Source organism: Saimiri boliviensis, chromosome 5, assembly GCF_048565385.1.
Source record: "Saimiri boliviensis isolate mSaiBol1 chromosome 5, mSaiBol1.pri, whole genome shotgun sequence".
NCBI classification, from domain to species: Eukaryota; Metazoa; Chordata; class Mammalia; order Primates; family Cebidae; genus Saimiri; species Saimiri boliviensis.
In genome coordinates, this window is record NC_133453.1 from 133,609,799 (window position 1) to 133,626,992 (window position 17,194).

The window sequence follows — 17,194 nt, forward strand, 5'->3', positions numbered from 1 at the left end:
TTTGGGAGGCCGAGGTGGGTGGATCACCCGAGGTCAGGAGTTCAAGATCAGCCTGGCCATCATGGTGAAACCCCATCTTATTAAAAAAAAAAAAAAAAAAGATTCCTTTCAGGAATCATCTTCATCCTCAAACTGCCATGTTTTGGTTAAATATCACAGCTTAGTATTGGGACAGAAATGGAGAAGGAAAAAAATGCTGAAGGGTGACAAGCAAAGAGCAGGTCTAGACAAGCTGACAGGCACCATTCTCCTCCAATAGCTGTTTCTTCCATAACTGGCCATGTAGACCCATTCTACCCGCGAGGGCTGGGAGTCGAGTCAGGATCCAGACTGAATGCTCCCTGATCTTAGCATTCCTTCACTTGCACCTCAAATCCCACAGGCACCTTAAATTTGGTGGGTCCAAATCTGAAGGGCTCACCATCACCCCATCATCCTTTTCCTGTGCTCCCGGTGTTCGTCAACTAGCAGGATTAACTCCCCGCCTCCCAACCCGTCATTCAAGCCTGAACATTCCTCAACAACTCCCACCCCCACCCCTCAAATCCGGATATTTGGGCTTCCTAAATCTCTACCTCCTAATCTCTTTCACATGCAGTCCACTTCTTTCTGTCCCCGTTGCCACGGTTGGCCACCACCACCTATCTCGGGGACAACTTACAGTCTCCTAAGGGGTCCTGCCTGCGGTCCTCCCCGCCTGGCCCATCTCTTTTGAACGGTTTCTGAGGAACTCACCTGCCCGATATCGCATTCTACAGTACAACACAGTCACGCCCTTCCCCTTCAGAGGTTCCCCACTGCCCCCAACGTGAGAAAGACTTGCAAACCAACCCCACGGAGCACTTCGCCTTCCCAGCTGGCCAGAGGCTCTCTTGCTCGCTCGTTGCTCTTAGGCCCTTTGCACAAGGGGCTCCCTGAACCCAAAGCAGAATCGCGGCCCCACCCTCTGTCGGTCTTTGCTCTACGGTCAGTTGTTCATTTAACGAATATTCACTATTACCAGGCTACGCGCTAAACGCTGGGGTTACACAAGGGGAGCGCAATAAAAAAAGCAAAACAAAGATCAAGCAAAACCCACAACCCCAGAAGCCCACCAAGCCCCTTAGCCACAGCGGTTCCTGTCCCCTGGCACACTGTGGAGTATGAAACCCGCCTCTGCACTCCAGGCTTTTCCAACGCCAAGACATGCGGGGCCCCCAGTTGTGAGTCCCCCGGCCCTGACTACTGGACTAGGTCCCACTGCGCGCGCTCATCCGCGGCCCCGAGCGCCGGTTCGGACTCGTAGCGCCCCCCTCCGACTGTGAGCGGGGACGTCCTGAAACTCCGCACGCTTCCCGGCACCCGTCAGCCTTCCACGTGCTCCCCGCCCGCGGCGCCCGGGCGGCGGAAGTGAGCCGCGGGGGCGGGACTTGTTGTCACGGGTAGCGGAAGTGTGGCGGCGTCGGGTTGAGCGGGATTTTCGGAAGTTTGCGGAGGAGGTGAGGCTGGGGTGACTGCAGGTTGGCGCGCGAGTGCTTGGGCTGTGGGATGGGGTCCCTGGGAGGGAGCTATTCTTTGGGGGAAAGGAAGCTCGTGTCCTGACGTGGCGCTCTGGTATTTTCTGTGTCCTGGAAAGCAGACTCGCTTCGCTGTCTCCTGCCGTCCGCCTCTGCTTTAGCAGTTCCCTCCGAGGGGCGAGCCTCGCTCGGAGCCTCTCCTGTTAAATTCTTTCCCCGTGGTCGAGGTGCAGTTCTGACTTCTGAGAAATTTTCCGAAATCTTGCTTTGCGTTTGTTGCCGGGTCACGGTCTCCATCGCCAGCTGCTGCTTGTTATCGTTTCTGTATTTACGTTCGCGGCTAGCGCGCTGAAGAACCCGGAAGGGAACGCCAGCGTTTCCCGCCGCCCGGACCCTGCTTTTCTCAGATTTTGACTTCAGATCTCTGATGCTCTCCGCATCTCTTGAGAGGAATCTACTTTGCGCTCAGAGAATTCACAGCCACCCGTCTCTGGTCTTACCTCTGGTTTTAGGATGGTTTTAGCACATGTGCCTAGTTTGGTTTACACGTATTCCCCTCCGAAGCTGCCTGCCTGCCTCTTCTGGCTGGACACCTTGTTAGGCTGGTGTGTCCTATTTGCATCCAGTTGTCATCTTGGAGTCTGGAGCTGGACAAACTTGGGCTTCACTTCTCTCTCTGCCACTTGCTGGTCGTCTAATCTTCGGGAAATTCCTTAATCTCTGAATCCCAAAAGTTGTTCATCTAAAATGGGTCGAATAGTACACCTACCTAATATGTGGTGTTGTGAGGATCATATTAATGGATGTAAAGTGCTGGGTCCAGTGTCTTCCCTGTTGTAGGGGTTTAATAATTTGTTCAACAAATATTTGTTAGTTACCGAGTTTGAGCTAGGTAGTGTGCCAAGTGCTGGAGATACAGTGATAAAACCAGCTACGGCTTCTGCCCTTAACAGGGCTTATAGTCTAGTGGGAAATACATTTGTTAATCTGGTAATTACACATGTAACATTAAAAACTGGTGACAGTATGTAAGAGGGTTTACTGGTGCCATGAGCGGATGTAATAGGGAACTGTTTAACCTAGACTTGAGTTTTTGAGATGTGGATTGAGCTGAGATCTGAAGGATTTGTAGGAATTAGTAATAAAAGATTGAGGGGCAGTGGATGGAAGGAGGAGTCTTTATTTGAGTTCCAGATGGAAACATGTGGAAGGGCCTGTGGCATAAAGAACTTGGCGATTTGAAGGACTGGAAGTAATTCCTTGTGGCTGGAACAGAGTGATGAAGGGGAGTTAGGCATGGGTCAGACCTTGCAGGACTTACTTTATCCTTACTTACGGATTTTGGACTGATGAGAAAGCAGTGGAAAGCTACTCTGAAGAGCTTTCTAATGAGGATGGCATGGAGGGAAGATGAGTCACATAATGCGGTTTCAAAAACATCATTTTAGTTGATACATGGAGGGGGACAAGTTAAGGATGATTGCCCTAGTTCAAGTGAGAGATGGTGGTGGCTTGGAGTAATGTGTCAGTAGTGGAGTCGGAGAAAAGTAGACAGATTAGGGAGATACTTAGTAGGTAACATTGACAGGATTAGGTCATGGATGTGGTGAAGGATGAAGCCAAAGTTGTTAAGAATGTCACCTAGGTTTCTGGTTTGAGCAGCTGAACAGATGATGGTACAATTTATGGAGATGGGAAACACAGGAGGAAGAGGAGGGGCAGATTTTCTTTCTGCTAGTCTGTATTTCCTCCGTATATTTTCATAGCTCCTAGCTGAATTCTGTCTGTTTCATGTGCCTCCATTTCACCCCATCTTTTGTATTCTCCAGTCACCACCCTAGTACAGGTCTTTATTATTTCCACTACAGTGGCGTCCAAATGATCTCTTCGCCTTTGCTGTTTCTCCTTACCTTCTCCCCACTTTAATCTGCCCAAAGATGCTAGGTTCTGTCACTTTCAATCTTGTGAGATTGTCTTTTGCTCGGAATTTTTTGATGGTTCTCAGTGATTTACGAAGCAGAATCTGAATTCCTTAACCTCTTTACTCCCAGCCTATCTTTCCAACCTTCCTACTCAATATTTTCCTACTTGGATTCTACCTCAGCCATTCTACTTATTTTCCCCAAATACATTGCTAATTTCCCATATGAATGCCTTTGTTCATGATACCCTTCTCACTAATGCATACGGTCTGGTCGTCTTGACTATCTAAAATTAATCTCTTAAGTTCCAGTTCAAGGTTTCCTCTGCTGGGAAGCCTTGACCTTTAAGAACACAATTATATCTTTCACCTTGTTAATTTCTCACCTTTTCTTTCTTTCTTTCTTTTTTTATTTATTTTTTATTTTTTTAAAATTAGTTTATTTACTTCAGGTGCATACTATATCTGGCATTTCTCCCCATGTTATCCCTCCCCATCCTCCCCTCCCTCCCCATCCCCTGCTGTCTCTCCCTACCCCCCTCAACTACCCCCAGTGTGTGATGCTCCTCTCCCCGAGTCCACATGTTCTCATTGTTCAACACCCACCTATGAGTGAGAACATACGGTGTTTGGCTTTCTGTTCTTTTATTAGTTCGCTGAGAATGATGGTTTCCAGATTCATCCAAGTCCCTACAAAGGACACAAACTTGTTTTTTATAGCTGCGTAGTATTCCATGGTGTACATGTACCACATTTTCTTTGTCCAATCTATCATTTATGAGCGTTTGGGTTGATTCTATGGAAGTCTAGTATTTCTTTTTTTTTTAGAGACAGTTTCCAGTTGACACTCAGAAACAGGTTATTCAGTTTCCAAGTAGTTATGCGGGTTTGTGTGTGTTTCTTGATCCTGAGTCCTATTCTGACTGCGCTGTGGTCTGATAGACTGTTTGTTATGATTTCTGTTCTTTTGCGTTTGCTGAGGGGTGATTTGCTTCCAATGATATGGTCAATTTTAGAGTATGTGCAATTTGGTGCTGAGAAAAATGTATATTCTGTGGATTTGGGGTGGAGTGTTCTATATATGTGTATTAGGTCCACTTGGTCCAGCTCTACATTCAAGTCCTGGATATCCTTGTTAATTTTCTGCTGATTTATCTAATATTGACAGTGGAGTGTTGAAGTCTCCCACTATTATTGTGTGGGAGTCTAAATCTTGTTTTAGGTCATTAAGAACTTGCTTCATGTATCTGGGTGCTCCTGTGTTGGGGATGTATGTATTTAGGATACTTAACTCTTCCTGTTGGATTGATTCTTTGACCATAATGTAGTGTCCTTCTTTGTCTCTTTTGATCTTTGTTGAAGTCCATTTTATCAGAGACTAGGATTACAACCCCTGCTTTTTTTTGTTCTCCATTTGCTTCGTAAATCTTCTTCTATCCCTTTATTGTGAGTCTTTGTGTGTCTTTGTATGTGAGATGGGTTTCCTGAATACAGCACACTGATGGGTTCTGACTTTTTATCCAGTTTGCCAGTCTGTGTCTTTTGATTGGAGCATTTAGGCCATTTACTTTCAATGTTAATATTGCTATATGTGATTTGATGCTGCCATTTTGTTACTGACTGGTTTTCTTTCCCATTAGTTGCCTCATTTTCTTCATTGCATTTTTGGTCTTTGCCAACTGGTTTGCTTTTGCAGTGACTGGTACTTGTTCCTTTCCATGCTTAGTGTTTCTCTCAGGAGCTCTTGTAGGGCAGGTTTGGTGGTGACAAAATCTCTCAATAATTCCTTGTCCGTAAAGGATTTTATTTCTCCTTCACTTACAAAGCTTAGTTTGGCTGGATATGAGATTCTGGGTTGAAAGTTCTTTTCTTTAAGGATGTTGAATATTGGCCTCCACTCTCTTCTGGCTTGTAGGGTTTCTGCAGAGAGATCTGCTGTGAATCTGATGGGCTTCCCTCTGTGGGTGACCTGGCCTTTCTCTCTGGCTGCCCTTAGTATTTTTTCCTTCATTTCAACCCTGGTGAATCTGACGATTATGTGCCTTGGGGTTGCTCTTCTTGAGGAATATCTTTGGGGAGTTCTCTGTATTTCTTGAATTTGAAATTTGGACTGCCTTGCTAAACTTGGGAAGTTCTCCTGGATAATATCCTGGAACATGTTTTCCAGCTTGGATTCATTCTCGCCGTCATATTCAGGTATACCGATCAAGCGTAGATTAGGTCTTTTCACATAATCCCATATTACTCGGAGGTTTTGTTCATTTCTTTTCACTCTTTTTTCTCTTGTCTTGCCTTCTCTTTTTATTTCATTGAGTTGATCTTCAATCTCTGATATCCTTTCTTCTCCTTGATCGATCTGGCTATTAGAACTTGTGTTTACTTCACGTAGTTCTTGTGCTGTGTTTTTCCACTCCATCAAGTCGTCTAAGTTCTTCTGTATGCTGGTTATTCTAATTAGCATTTTGTCTAACTTTTTTTCAAGATTTTTGTTTGCTTTCCTTTGAGTTAGAACATGTTCCTTTAGCTCAGAAATGTTTCTCACTAGCCACCTTCTGAAGCCTTTTTCTGTCAATTCGTCGCACTCCTCAGTCAAGTTGTGATTCTGTGCTGTTGAGGAGTTGTGATGCCTTGAAGGAGAAGAGGTGTTCTGGTCTTTGATGATGGTTTCATCTTTTTTTTTTTTTTTTTTTGAGACGGAGTTTCACTCTTGTTACCCAGGCTGGAGTGCAATGGCGCGATCTCGGCTCACTGCAACCTCCGCCTCCTGGGTTCAGGCAATTCTCCTGCCTCAGCCTCCTGAGTAGCTGGGATTACAGGCACGCACCACCATGCCCAGCTAATTTTTTGTATTTTTAGTAGAGACGGGGTTTCACCATGTTGACCAGGATGGTCTCGATCTCTTGACCTCGTGATCCACCCGCCTCAGCCTCCCAAAGCGCTGGGATTACAGGCTTGAGCCACCGCGCCCGGCGGTTTCATCTTTTTTGTGCTGGTTTTTTCCCATCTTTGTGGATTTACCTGGCTGTGGTGTCAGGGAGCTGCTTGATGAGGTTGCTTGTCTGCCCAGGAAGGCCAGGTTTCTGTAGTTCTCTAACATCACATTCCTATATAAATTCTGTTGTGCAGGGTCCAGGCATTGCCACTCCTCCAGAGAGAATTCTATGGCCATATCCCTAAATGTCAGTGGTTCCATTTCTAGGCTTCTAGGGGGTCCCGGCGTCGTAGCTGTAGATCTCCAATACCTGCAGGTCACAGGGCCACACAAGCCAGGCGTCTAGGCGAACAGGACACAGAGCAGTGGAAACGAGACCCGGAGCTGCCGCTACAGGGAAAGACCTTTTTTTTTTTTTTTTTTTTTGAGACGGAGTTTCGCTCTTGTTACCCAGGCTGGAGTGCAATGGCATGATCTTGGCTCACCGCAACCTCCGCCTCCTGGGTTCAGGCAATTCTCCTGCCTCAGCCTCCTGAGTAGCTGGGATTACAGGCATGTGCCACCATGCCCAGCTAATTTTTTTTTCTATTTTTAGTAGAGACGGGGTTTCACCATGTTGACCAGGATGGTCTCGATCTCTTGACCTCGTGATCCACCCGCCTCAGCCTCCCAAAGTGCTGGGACCACAGGCTTGAGCCACCGTGCCCGGCCTTCTTTTTTTTTCTTTTTTTTTTTTTTTTAAAGAGACAAGGTCTTACCTTGTTGCCTAGGCTGGGGTACAGTGACATGATCACAGCTCACTTCAGCCTCACACTCTTGGGCTCCCCTTCTCACTTGTTTTTTATACTATTTAATTGGCACATAGCATTTCTAGTGCTGTTGGTTTATTCATTTATTTGTCAAATGTTTTATTACATGCTTATGATAATGTATTACATACTTGATATGCTGTTAAGTGGCAGCTGGGTTCTAGATAGATGCTCAGTAGATGATAGCAAATGTGGGCAAAAATTAAAACCACGTGATTAAAATACAGTTTCCTAATAAGGCAATTTCAGGGAATTTTTAAGATTATTTTGGTTAGGTTAAGAATCACCATCTTAACACTGAGCTTAAGAAGAAGAAGAAGAAAAGAATCACCTCAAAGACAGTCCTAAGTTGTTGAGCACTCATTGCATAATAGGTATGAAATAGTTAACAGGGAAGGAAAAAAAATGAAGTTTGTCTATTTCTGGAATCTTCACTCACCTCTGACGTTTTTCCCTTATAGTTCTGTGATATGAGCAATAATGGACCAGAAGATTTTATCTCTAGCAGCAGAAAAAACAGCAGACAAGCTGCAGGAATTTCTTCAGACCCTGAAAGAAGATGACGTGAGTATCAGGAAGCATGTTCTGCTAAAAGTGAATGTCAGGCTTGATGACAAATTCAAAGGACATGTGAGAAAGAAAAATTATATTGCGTCTTCGTCTACTCCCCATTCTCTGTAGGAGACAAGGATTTATTTAATAATAATTTATACATGTAAAGAAATTGGGATGAGGGAATGAGAGAAATGGACAACGTGAGGGCGTTTGTGACCAAATTTAAATCTGAAATAGCCTTAGAATGCTTTTACAACTGTATGTACTTTTATGGTCCTTAGAACAATTCTATTTGAAGATAATATCTAGGCTATAGTTACTGATTGAGACATTCGTTTTACATTCTGATGTTTTTCTGTGTTTTTCCTTAAAATAATTTTATGAGCAGCAAAGCATTTTGAAATTATTAGTAAAAATTAGGGCCTCTGTTTTCACTCTAAGTATATGATTATCAAATGGGATAGTAATTGCCTTATATGTGAAGCTGTTTATTTTTCCTAATCTCCTCGCTCAGCTGATATACTGCTTCTTTTTCCATAATAAGTGATCTCATCCTATCCAGATCGCTGCCTGGAAAAGCATCCTGCTTCAAGATATATGTATAAACAAGTAAAGACATTGAGTATTATGGGATTTTCTTTTCTTCTCTTTTTCTGTCAGTTGATGAGTATTATGTTTTTAAGGATTTTTTTTTTTCTTTTTTTGAGACAAGGTTTTACTCTTTTGCCCAGGCTGGAGTACAGTGGCACAATCTCGGCTCACTGCAACCTCTGCCTCCTGGGTTCAAATGATTCTGCTGCCTCAGCCTCCCTAGTAGCTGGGATTACAGGCACCAGCCACTGTGCCTGGCTAGGTTTTGTATTTTTAGTAGAGATGGGGTTTCACCCTGTTGGCCAGGCTAGTCTGGAACTCCGACCTCAGGTGATCTACCAGCCTCGGCCTCCTAAAGTGCTGGGATTATAGTCTTGAGCCACTGTACCCGACCTTTTAAGGGAATTTTTATGTATTAGTGTTGCAGTTATTGAAACAAAGCGCATCTTAGTCTGTGTTATCTGACAGACTAACTAGGAATTGATGTAGGGTTGCTCTTTGATTTTTTTTTTTCTTTGAAATTATCCAGGATTGCCTTTATAGCTGCTATTTATTTATTTATTTATTACCACATCTTATGTGTACAGATACAGCTATTTTTTTGAGCTGGCTTATTGCATGAGTAGTAACTTGAATCATTCTATAGATAAGATCTGGTTAAAACCAATATTTAAATTATTTAAAGTTTCATGCCTCAAATTGAAGGCATGAATACTGTCAAATTGAAGACAGTGTTCCAGATGTATTCTGATTCTAGGATAGAGTAATGCTAATATTTCTTTCATTTTTTTCATTAATGCAAAATCAACTTTTTGGCAGTAACATCATATTGTGGTCTTATTGGTCTTATATTTACTTTTGTATATGTTGATATTAAGCTAAATTTCCTTTATCTATGAAATCCTGTAGTTTTTAGAACCCCTGTTAAAAGCTATATATGGGCCAGGCATGGTGGCTCACACCTGTGATCCTGGCACTTTGGGAGCATTCCTTCAGGCCAGAAGTTCAAGATAGGCTTAGGCAACATAGCAAGACCCGGTTTCTAAAAACAACCACACAACAGCAAACTTTATACTTGTTAACTGTCATCTTTTTTAGATTCATCTTGTTTTACTCCATCAGGATCATTTTGTATGATTCTGTTGACCGTATTAATCACCTTTTATCCTCTACAAATTTGTTAAGCATGTCAGTAATATGTGCATGCAGTTCATTTAATAAAATGTTCCACAGAATATGAACTCAGAGTAAAAATTATAAAACACATAAGAAGTCTTATGGCAAGAAAGACTGTCACAGAACCAGCAATGGGAAAATTAGGATTCAAGGATTTAGAGCAATCTGAAAAAAACTTTAAATATTTAACACAAATACTTAATACAGTATTTAACTTTATTTATTTGTTTAGAGAGAGGATCTCACTCTTGCCCAGGCTGGAGTGCAGTGGGGCAGTCTCAGCTTACTGCAGCCTCAACCTCCTGGGCTCAAGTGATCCTCTCACCTCAGCCTCCTGAGTAACAGGGACCATGGACATGTGTCTGACTAATTTTTGTATTTTTAGCAGAGATGGTGTTTCGCCATGCTTTTCAGGCTGTTCTTGAGCTCCTGAGCTCAAGCAATCCACCCACCTCAGCCTCCCACTGTGTTGGTATTATAGGCGTGAGCCACTCTGCCTGGACTAGTATTTAACATATTTAAAGATGTAAATGAAGGCCATCCCTGGTGGCTCACACCTCTAATCCCAGCACTTTGGGAGGCCAAGACGGGCAGATCAACTGAGTTCGGGAGTTCGAGACCAGCCTCACCAAAATGGAGAAACCCTGTCTCTACTAAAAATACAAAATTAGCCTAACACGGTGGCGCATGCCTGTAATCTCAGCTGCTCGGAAGGCTGAGGCAGGAGAATTGCTTGAACGCAGGAGGCAGAGGTTACAGTGAGCCGAGATCGAGCTACTGCACTCCAGTCTGGCCCTTGGTGACACAGCGAGACTCTGTCTCAGAAAAACAAAAACTGTATGTTAGAAGAAAACACGGATGAATTTCTCTTCAAGTCCAGTGCAGTGAAAAGCTTTCTAAGTATCATACAAAATACAGATGCAATAAAAGATAAGTTAGTCTATGTATAAGTTAAATAAAAGTTTGCATGGCCAGAGTCAAAAGACAAATGGCAAACTGGGAAAAGAATATTTGTAACGTATCACAGATAAAGGATTAATATTCCTAATTCTTTTTCTCTTTTTTCTTTTTTTTTTTTTTTTTTGAGGCGGAGTTTGGCTCTTGTTACCCAGGCTGGAGTGCAATGGCGCTATCTCGGCTCACCGTGACCTCCGCCTCCTGGGTTCAGGCAATTCTCCTGCCTCAGCCTCCTGAGTAGCTGGGATTCCAGGTATGCGCCACCATACCCAGCTAATTTTTTGTATTTTTGGTAGAGACAGGGTTTCACCATGTTGATCAGGATGGTCTCGGTCTCTTGACCTCGTGATCCACCTGCCTTGGCCTCCCAAAGTGCTGGAATTACAGGCATGAGCCACCGCGCCCGGCCCTTAATTCTTTTTTTTTTTTTTTTTTTTTTTTGAGACGGAGTTTCGCTCTTGTTACCCAGGCTGGAGTGCAATGGCACGATCTCGGCTCACCGCAACCTCCGCCTCCTGGGTTCAGGCAATTCTCCTGCCTCAGCCTCCTGAGTAGCTGGGATTACAGGCACGCACCACCATGCCCAGCTAATTTTTTGTATTTTTAGTAGAGACGGGGTTTCACCATGTTGACCAGGATGGTCTCAATCTCTTGACCTCGTGATCCACCCGCCTCGGCCTCCCAAAGTGCTGGGATTACAAGCTTGAGCCACCGCGCCTGGCCCCTTAATTCTTAAATAACTCGTGAGGAGGGGAAAGATAAAACATCATACTTTAAAAAGGCAAAAAACATGAGAATAATCATTAAAAGATAGATAAAAATGGCCTTAAACATAAGAAAATATGCTCAACTTCACTCATAATAAGAGAAATGTAAATTAAAATGGAAGATACTATTTCTTGTCCAATTGAGCCGCTGGGGGAAAACGGGCATTCACTCATTCACTGCTGAGAAATGGTATGACCATGGTTAGAATTCGCTAATAGCTAGCAACACTGCAGACACATTTTCCTTCAACCCAGTCATCCCACTTCTAGGAAATGTGCAAAATGCGTATATTCTCCTTTTTATGTGAAAAAGAAGAGAAAACATATGTATGTCTGGGTATCATTACAAAAAAGAAACAAAGAATACCCCAACCATACTGAAGGTGGGGAGGGGAGAAAGAACTCATCTAAGTATTTGATTATCTACCCGAAGTCTTGGTATAGGAGTGGTGGGGAAAAATACAAATAAACCTTGAACTCTTTTTAGTAGGATTGTTTATTGTAGTGGTATGGGTGAAGCAATTTTGAAACTATTTTAGATGTAATAAACGTGTTGATATTCAGAGTCAGTGTTCTTTCAGTGGCAAAGGGACATGTAAATATGAAATGTGGAAAGGCAAGAAAGAATCCTGTGGGGATAGATTAGAAATAGAGGTACAAGTGTGAACTTAGGCTTTCTCAGATATGTGTATATATATATATATATATATGTGTGTGTACCTGTGTACATGTATATTTTTATGTGTATATATGTGCATACATTTCCTATTTAAAATTTTTTTTTTTAATTAGCATGGCATGGTAGCACATGCTTGTATTCCTAGTTAACTGGAGGGGTGCTGAGGCAGGAGAATTTCTTGAGCCCCCAGGAGTTTGAGGTTATAGCGAGCTATGACTGTGCCACTGCAGTCCAGCCAGGGCGGCAAAGAAGACTGTCTCTAAGTAAATAAGATAAGTAAATGGGTAGAAAGGAGTTCTCTTTCTTACAGTGCAGGAATTGGAAAGTCATTACTTTGCAACCGTCATAGTAAAAATTGAACCAGGCAAGAAATACCAAGGGATGCTAGATCCAGGAGGAATTTAAAAACATTCATAAGATACAATTAATGAAGCTAAGACCCTTAGTCCAACTCTCCCCAGTAATTATTTCACTAATGTTGTCTTTATATTCCAGCGTCCTTCATTGTACTCAGCATCCTACACTGCTCCCTTAGTTGTCATTTCCCCCCGATTTCCTGCAGTCTGCAGTAGTCTTTCCTTGTTCTCTGTTGATCATGATAGCCCTGAAGAATATTGATCAGTTGTTTTGCTGAATGTGTCTCAGTTATAGCCTGTTTGGAATTGTCTCACTATTGGACCAAAGTCATGTATACCTGGCATAAGGGCCACAGAAAAGGTGCCATGTCCTTTTTAGTGTATCAAATCACTGGGGTCTTGATGTCAGTGTCATTCCTGGCGATACTGACTTTGATAACCTGATAACAGTGGTTTCTGCTGGGCTTTTCCATTTTACATGGAGAAAATTAATGAGCAAGATATTTGTGTGGTCTTAAAGTGTCTCCCTACAAATTTCTTACTGGTGGCAAAGGGAGGGAGGAAAAGTAATTATAAAGTGGGGTCAGAATTAATATCGCCAATGAGGGACAGATGGACATCAGGTACTTCCTGATGTGATACTCAGAGAATGACATGGTATCAGCTATGTTGTTGCAAGACTGCATAAACCCCATCGAGGCACAAGGAAACACCAGACAACACTAAATGAAGAATGTTTTATTTTTTTAAAAAAATCGAAATTTATTTGGATTGTGCTGTTAACTTGGTAGTTCGTCTGCGAGTTAAAAATTTTGAAGCCTTCCGAGATAACAGGGATACTTAAATCTTACTTGCTCTAAGTTTTAAAATGTAGTAAAAAGCATAGCTGGGCATGGTGAAAAGGAAGACTGAAGATCACGTAAGTGGAAGGAGGAAGACGGAGAGTAGGGGACAGAGGTGATAGAGGAACATTAACATTCGTTGAGTACGTGTTGTGTGTTAGTTCCCCTGCAAGTTCTTCTGCATGTTATCTCAGTCCTTCGAGGAGGGGAAATGGACACATAACAGATTGAATTACTTGCCTGAGGTTATATAGCTAGTAAATGGCATTGCTAGGATTTACATCCAGGGCTTCTGATTCTGGATCCAGCTTTTTCCCCCCTCCTATGCCACACTGCTTTCTGTTAAAACTGAACTATTTCAAAGAGTCAACAACAGCTTCTCAGCCTTGGCAGTGCTCACGCTTTGGCTTGGATAAATCTTTGTTGTGGTGGGCTGTCCAGTGCACTGCAGAATGTTTAGTAGCATCTCTTACCACTGGATTCCAGCAGCACCCTTCCCGTTGTGACAACCAGAAATGTTTCTAGACATTGCCCAGTGTCCCCTGCGGGACAAAAGTCACCACTGGTTAAGAACTGCTGTTTTAAGGGTTAGGACCAAGTACTCTGTTGGGATGTATAGGCAAGAGTAGTCAGATGCTTTTTTATTATATATGTAATGGAGAGATGGACTCCAGCTAGAAACACCAGACTCATGTACTTGTGGAAGAGATGAAGTTTATTGTTTTATTAGTCCTGGTTTCTGTGATAGTTCGCTCTCTAGATTATCCTCCAGTGTTACTGATCTCACTTTCTCCATTGTCTTTGCTGGCAGCTGTTTCTCTTTTTAATGATTGACTATTGGTGTTCTCTTCTCTTTATATTCTTTCCTGGATGGTGTCATCTGTTTCCACTGATGCTCCACTTGGCGTATTTCATTGTCATATACTTGGCACTTCTACCTGGATATCTCAGAGTAGTGGTTCTGAGCCCCACAGCAGACCTGAATCATAAACTGTGGGTAGAGCCCAGAAATTTGTTTTAGTAAGCTCTCAGGATGATTTAGATGCTTCCTTACTCCCAAATTTTCACCACATAAATGGATGGTGCCACTATTCACCCAGCTAGCTGCTTAAGCCAGAAATGTGGGAGTCTTCCTCAGTTTCTTTTCCTTTATCACTACCCCTTACTTCGCTTCCAAACTGAGGAGTTTCTATTCTTAGTTCTCAAATATTTATCTTGGATCTATCTACTTTTCTTCATCTCCTATATCAGTGTGCTAGGGCTACAAAGTACCACCAATTGCTTAGCTTAAGTAGCATCAATTAAATGTTTCATGGTTCTGGAGACTAGAAGTCCAAGATCAAGGTGTTGTTGGGATTGGTTCCTTTTGAGGGCGGTGAGAATTTGTTCTGTGTCTCTCGCCTGGCTTCTGGTGGGTTGCTGGTAACCTTTGGCATTCCTTGGCGTGTATCACCTGAGCTCTGCTTGCATCTTCACCTGGCATTCTCCCTGTTTATGTTCTATGTCCAGAGTTCCCTTTTTTAAGGGCATCAGTCATTGGACTAGTGACTGAATGGTGCATTCTAATGACCTCAGTTAATTATATCTACAAGAACCCAATTTCCAAATAAGGTCACATTCGGAACCATGGTGGGGGGGCGGTTAGAACTTCAGCATATGAAATTTGGGGGTGTGGGGAGGACACAACTCTTAGTGCCTCTATTACTTTGGTCTAGGTCACTATCATCTCTCTCTTAAACACAGTACCAGTCTGCTAACAGATACCCCCTTTCACAAACCCCCATAACTCATTCTCCACACTAGGAGCAAGGACGATGTTTTAAAAATCTATCATCTCACTTCCTTATTTTCTCTTTAGTAACTTCTGTTGCACTTAGACAAAAGCTAAACATCCTACCATGACCTGTAAGAGTCTTCATAATCTGGTCCTTTCTGTTTCTCTTCAGACTCATCTTCTGCTACTCTTTTCTTTACCCTTCTGTAGCCATATTGATCTTTTTTTTTTTTTTTTTTTAAAAGTCTTTGGCCTCAAATATGCCAAGCTCTTTGCTTCTTCTTGGCCTTTGCACATGATCATACTTCTATCTAGAATATCCCTCTCTAACTCCTTTGAATAATTAGTGCCTTCTTGCTGGGCGCCGTGGCTCACCCCTGTAATCCCAGCACTTTGGGAGGCCAAGGCGGGTGGATCACCTGAGGTCAGGACCTGGCCAACATGGTGAAACACCGTCTCTACTAACAATACAAAAAATTAGCTAGGCACGGTGGCACACGCCTGTAATCCCAGCTACTCAGGAGGCTGAGGCAGGAGAATCTTGTCCTCTAAGTCTCTACTTAAATGTCATCTGCTTCAGAGAAGATTCCCCTTACTACCCTAGATGAAGTTTCTTTCCTTTCCTCACTTACTGTCTATCTCAGCCTCTTATTTGGTTCTTTTACAAATTATTTTCTGATTTTTTTTTTTTCTGTCATCCTTTCCCCTCCTGCTCTATTGTAAACTCTGAGTCAAATTACTATGTCTGTCTTGTTCATCTTTATAGCACGCCTAAAGAAAATAACATGCTCAAGAAGTGTTTGTTGGATTGAAGTATGTCCCCAACTATGCTAAGTACTCCACAAATCTTTATAGAATAAGTATGAATAGGCTGGGTGCAGTGGCTCACGCCTGTAATCCCAACACCTTGGGAGGCCGAGGCAGGTGGATCAGGAGGTCAGGAGTTGGAGACTAGCCTGGTCAACATGGTGAAACCCCATCTCTACTAAAATTATAAAAATTAGCTGGGTGTGGTGGCAGGTGCCTCTAATACCAGCTGCTTGAGAGGCTGAGGCAGAAGAATGGCTTGAACCTGGAAGGCAGAGGTTGCAGTGAGCTGAGATCCTGCCATTATGCTCCACCCTGGGCAACAAGAGCGAAACTCGGTCTCAAAAAAAATGAAAAAGTAAAAAATAAAAGAATGAGTATGAGTAGATCTCAGTCTTGACAATCCAGGGTCATATTAAGATGTATCCTGCTCTGTCTAAAACTTAATGGTGTTTGTAGTCCTTGAATGATCTGAACCTGACACAAGAGTATTTTTTAAGTGTTTAGGTCATTGGGTTAAAGAGTGTTGCTAGAGACTTACAGTTTTTCTTTCTTTCTTTGCAGTTGACTAATCTCCTTCAGAATCAAGCAGTGAAAGGAAAAGTTGCTGGATCACTCCTGAGAGCCATCTTCAAAGGTAATAATAATTAATGTCACTTCTATCTATCTCCTGTGTTCCTTGCTAGATTTGTTTAGTTTTGATACGTTTCTTACTATTTGAAGCCCTACTGGAACATTTTCCACGTTTTCGGGATTCCACAGAATCAACTATAGCAGCAGTTTCCTCACTAGTGGACTTAAATAATTTTACTGAAGGGAGCTGAAGTGGCTACCTGAGATTGTATTGCTGATTTTGGGGCCTGTAATTACAGAACGTGCTTTTCATAAAATCTGCTTTGATTTACTTGTGCTTTTAAAATTGTGGAGAAGAGAACAGCAATGTTTAATACATAATCTGTGCTTAACAAGGAGCGAGTGACCTGTGGGGTTTAATGAAATGGGATATCTTAAGGTGCCTTATGTAGAGATTCTTTATGTGGAGATTCTGACATACTTGTTTTCTTGTCTTGAACAAGGACTAGTTTAAGTTGTTGCAGATTGTGACTCACAGTGGTCTTATAAATTCTTATAGGATAAAGTTGTACAAGGCAAAAATTAAAAGTGTCTTTGGACTCTTAATTAGGTATGTTAACTTGGTTTATTTTTCTTCCCCCAAGTTAATTAGATCTCTGCTGCAAGGGTACAAAAACACATCTTCCTATTCATGAAAGAACTTTCAAGATTGCTTGAGTCAACCTGTATGGAAACTTGCTAAATATTTTCTAGAAATATCAGAGAAAAGGAAATAATGAAAGATCAATAGCAGCTCCCTATGTACACTACTAAGTAAAAGAGCAATTCTATGGCTTTTAGTCTATTCAGAGTTGTGTATCCATTACCACAACTGATTTTAAAACAATTTCATTACCCCTAAAAGAAGGTTTGCATCTCTTAAGATGTCACCTCTTCAAACACCTTGTTTATTCCAGTCC

At 42.5% G+C, this 17,194-nt stretch overlaps 1 protein-coding gene across 5 annotated transcripts in view; it reads left to right on the forward strand.

Annotated features, from left to right (window-relative positions):
* Positions 1–17,194, forward strand: part of FANCI (FA complementation group I) — a 96,016-nt gene that overhangs the window by 15,665 nt on the left and 63,157 nt on the right. For 2 of the 5 annotated variants that reach the window (XM_010349805.2, XM_074400001.1), the window contains exons 1-3: positions 1,406–1,478; positions 7,620–7,722; positions 16,227–16,299. In XM_010349805.2, coding sequence (XP_010348107.1) covers positions 7,639–7,722; positions 16,227–16,299 — 157 coding nt within the window. In that variant the 5' untranslated portion in view covers positions 1,406–1,478; positions 7,620–7,638. Of the gene's footprint in view, positions 1–1,405; positions 1,500–7,121; positions 7,533–7,619; positions 7,723–16,226; positions 16,300–17,194 lie in introns of those variants that run through there. The other 3 variants (XM_074400000.1, XM_074399998.1, XM_074399999.1) reach the window with 3 other exon arrangements.